Source organism: Corvus kubaryi, unplaced genomic scaffold (assembly GCF_017639235.1).
Source record: "Corvus kubaryi isolate FWS band 111438036 unplaced genomic scaffold, C.kubaryi_AGA036_p1.0 35371, whole genome shotgun sequence".
NCBI classification, from domain to species: Eukaryota; Metazoa; Chordata; class Aves; order Passeriformes; family Corvidae; genus Corvus; species Corvus kubaryi.
The window spans coordinates 16,391-18,892 of NW_024580774.1; the positions used below are offsets into that span (position 1 = coordinate 16,391).

The 2,502-nt window shown below is 51.4% G+C and overlaps 1 protein-coding gene across 1 annotated transcript in view; it reads left to right on the forward strand.

Annotated features, from left to right (window-relative positions):
* LOC121660417 (feather keratin B-4-like) overlaps positions 1-2,496 on the forward strand; it is a 7,921-nt gene extending 5,425 nt beyond the window's left edge. The window contains exon 2 of the mRNA XM_042019773.1: positions 1,912-2,496. Coding sequence (XP_041875707.1) covers positions 1,928-2,242 — 315 coding nt within the window. The 5' untranslated portion in view covers positions 1,912-1,927 and the 3' untranslated portion in view covers positions 2,243-2,496. The remainder of the gene's footprint in view (positions 1-1,911) is intronic.
* The last annotated feature ends 6 nt before the right edge of the window (positions 2,497-2,502 follow it).

Below are 2,502 nucleotides of genomic sequence, written 5' to 3' on the forward strand. Positions count from 1 at the left end.
GGGATGATGCCATAGGAGACACTGTAAAAACCCTTGGTAAAAGCTGGGGGTAAACACCAGCCATGTCTCTCCCATCATCCACAGTTAGCTGTTCTTCTCTGTAGGTAACACAGAGGTCACTAATACAGGATTTTGCCTTCCAAAATTCATGCTAACTTCTCATTATCTTCTTCTCTGACCTGCTCTTGGCAGTGCTTTGCAGAAGAAAAAAATTGTCCCATCCTTGTCTGCAGGAACAAGGTCTCTGGAAAGCCATGGACAAGGTGGGAGGGAGTAAAAGTACTGGAACAGGCAGGTCCTAATGTCTGGCACAGCCGCAAAGGCCAGACACGCCTGGCAGGGTGAAGAGGGCCCCTCTTCACAACACACCCACAAACTAAATCACACAGGTGCCAAAGGGTGACCTCACTGATGACACCCATATTTTTCCTAAGCTTTTGTTGTTTATTCTGGTTTCTCTGATGCCCATCTTCAATGAAAACCTTCCCAAACACCAACTCTCACTTTAATGCTGCCACCAAGGTCAGATGGACACCGACTCAAGGGCAGGATATGGAGTTGTACAGTTGCTAGAAGGAAAACATTCCTCACCTCATGAATCGCAAGGCTGGGCCAGGCAAAACTGATGATTTCCATTCAGGTACCTTGAAAGAGTTACAAGGTTACTCTCTTTTTCTGAAAATTTAACATATCCAGTTCCTTCAACTGCTCCTCACATGTCTTCTTCTTCTTATCCTTCACTGGCTGCCATGAACAAGCACAAGACTTTGGGGAGCATGAGAGGCTTCCCAAAATACCTAAATGGGATTGCCTGCCCATCTCCAGTGTGTGGATACAAATATTGCTGCTAGCAAGATTTTTTCCCACTTCTTTCCAGTCCCGTGAGATACTTTTCTCTCTCACAGAAGATATTTGTAGACTTCTATAGAATAGGAACACCTGCGGCCTTGCAAAGCCTTGTTTATAGTACAGTAGAAAAATATTTTGACAACGGATGTTTTAGGAATTTAGCCAATCACCCCAAGGGATGGCTGATCCTTTGGCCAATTGGATTATGAAGAAAAAAGTCTATAAAAGAGTTGTAAAATAGTTAAATAAATCAATCTTGCTGCACAACTCCTGCCTGTCGGATCTCTCTTCGCCTCCCTACCACTGCGGGACACCATGATACCTGTGGGAAAAGCCTGGCATATAGACAGGTTTGGAAAGTTGGAAACATGGAAAGGAGGGAGAGAATGAAATGGAAGGGGACAGCCCACACCCCCAGAAGAGCTGCAAAGCCCAGACCAGCCTGATGTGGCTCTGGGGAAATGAGGCACCTCTTCACAAGACAGCAACAAACCACAGCACACAGGGCGATCTCACTGATGACATCTCATCTCTACAAAGCTTTCATCATGACTTCAAACGCTCCTTGAAAAACATCATCATCATCAGGTTTGGTCACTGAAACTCACACATTAAAGTTGCCATCAAGGTCAGATGGACACAGCTTCAAGAGCAGGACATGACACTGAAGAGTTGCGAGAAGGAAAACACTCCCAACATCATCACTCACCAGGCTGGGACAGGCAGAAGCTGCTGCCTGCAAAATGCCCCAAGGCCATGGGACAAGGCTGTCCCGCCCCTCCATGACCAGCATAAAAGCCGGCCCAACACCTCTCTCCCTTACACACTTCTCACACCTTCTCCTTCTGCTCCTACAGACAACTAGGTGACCTTCAAGACCCTGACCCTCCTGCTCCAGGCCCCCTGGCCCTCTCTGCCAGCACACTCAGGCCCCAGCCTCAGCAGCCCTCACACCTCCCCACAGCCCCACAACAACCTCCACACTCCGTCACCCTCCTGCATCACTGCCCCTCGCACTCCCACACCCCTGCCCTGCCACACACCCCTCTCTCTTCCAGAAAACCTCCACACCACACCCATGGCCTGCTACAACCGCTGCCAGCCCTGCGGACCCACCCCGCTGGCCAACAGCTGCAACGAGCCCTGTGCCCTGCAATGCCAGGACTCCCACGTTGTCATCAACCCTTCCCCTGTGCTGGTCACCCTGCCAGGACCCATCATGACCTGCTTCCCCCAGAACACCGCCATTGGATCCACCTCCTTGGCTGCTGTTGGCAGTGAACTCAGTGTGCAGGGACAGCCCATCTCTGGTGGATTTGGTGGCTTTGGCTATGGCCGTGGATTTGGCTATGGGCTGGGAGGCCTGGGCTGCTATGGCCGAAGGGGTGGCTAAATCTGCTAAGGACCCTTGGCACCAGCCCTGACACCAAGCACCCACTCCCTGGAACACATCTCAGGCATTGAGAACGCCTCTCTGAGCCAAGCCTCTCAAACTAGCTCAGAGCTTCCAGCTCCTGCCCTCAGGCCACCAAACAAGGCAGCAGCCAAAGGGCCGGCCCAGGCTGCCTGCAAGCATGGCCCATCTCCCTTCCTCTTCTCCCACTGCCTGCTCTGCATCGCCCCTTTGGCTCTGTCCAGTCCCCTCTGCTGCAA